This window comes from Austrofundulus limnaeus, unplaced genomic scaffold, assembly GCF_001266775.1.
Source record: "Austrofundulus limnaeus strain Quisiro unplaced genomic scaffold, Austrofundulus_limnaeus-1.0 Scaffold4792, whole genome shotgun sequence".
Lineage (NCBI taxonomy): Eukaryota > Metazoa > Chordata > Actinopteri > Cyprinodontiformes > Rivulidae > Austrofundulus > Austrofundulus limnaeus.
The window spans coordinates 1440-1970 of record NW_013957194.1 but is presented as its reverse complement, the minus strand read 5'-3'; the positions used below and the strand labels follow the sequence as shown (position 1 = coordinate 1970).

Sequence of the window (531 nt, the reverse complement as noted above, 5' to 3'; positions counted from 1 at the left end):
GTGCTGTTGTGTTTCAGGTGCTGTGTGGAAAGTGTGGAAATGGACTGGGTCACGAGTTTGTAAACGACGGTCCAGCTAAAGGTGTGTCTCGCTTCTGAATATTCAGCAGCTCACTGAAGTTTGTCCCTAAAGGTATAATCTGAATACAAAATAAGACTGAAATCATTTGTTTCACTAAATTTTACTTGTCAAATGTTAAAATTTTCATCTCTGTTTTCTTTTCTTTTCTTTCCCATCCACAGATGAGGTTGACGGACAGTAAAGTGAGCTGATAAATAGGAGGATCAGACGTTTGTCTTTGCTGATGAAGGTGCGGGCAGTGAATGATGGATTCTGGGACAAAGTCCTTTCAGGGAACACCAGGACTCTGATGAACAGTGACCTCACCGGACAGCAAGGAAACAACTTGAACTATGCAGTCACCGCAGACACAACAACTAGACCCACTTATTAAACCCCACCATTCCTGCCTTATTAGTTTTACAGTGATCAACACTATGACACAAGAATCAATTTGAATTATTTTAAAAC

General features: G+C 40.7%; 1 protein-coding gene across 1 annotated transcript; it reads left to right on the top strand.

The window, feature by feature from the left end:
• Positions 1 to 17: 17 nt before the first annotated feature.
• On the top strand, positions 18 to 531 carry LOC106512205 (methionine-R-sulfoxide reductase B1-A-like; the record flags this gene model as incomplete). Its single annotated transcript, XM_014000871.1, is given in 2 exon segments — positions 18 to 132; positions 243 to 531. Coding segments are annotated over 2 exon segments (135 nt in total), but the record flags the coding sequence as incomplete, so codon positions are not given.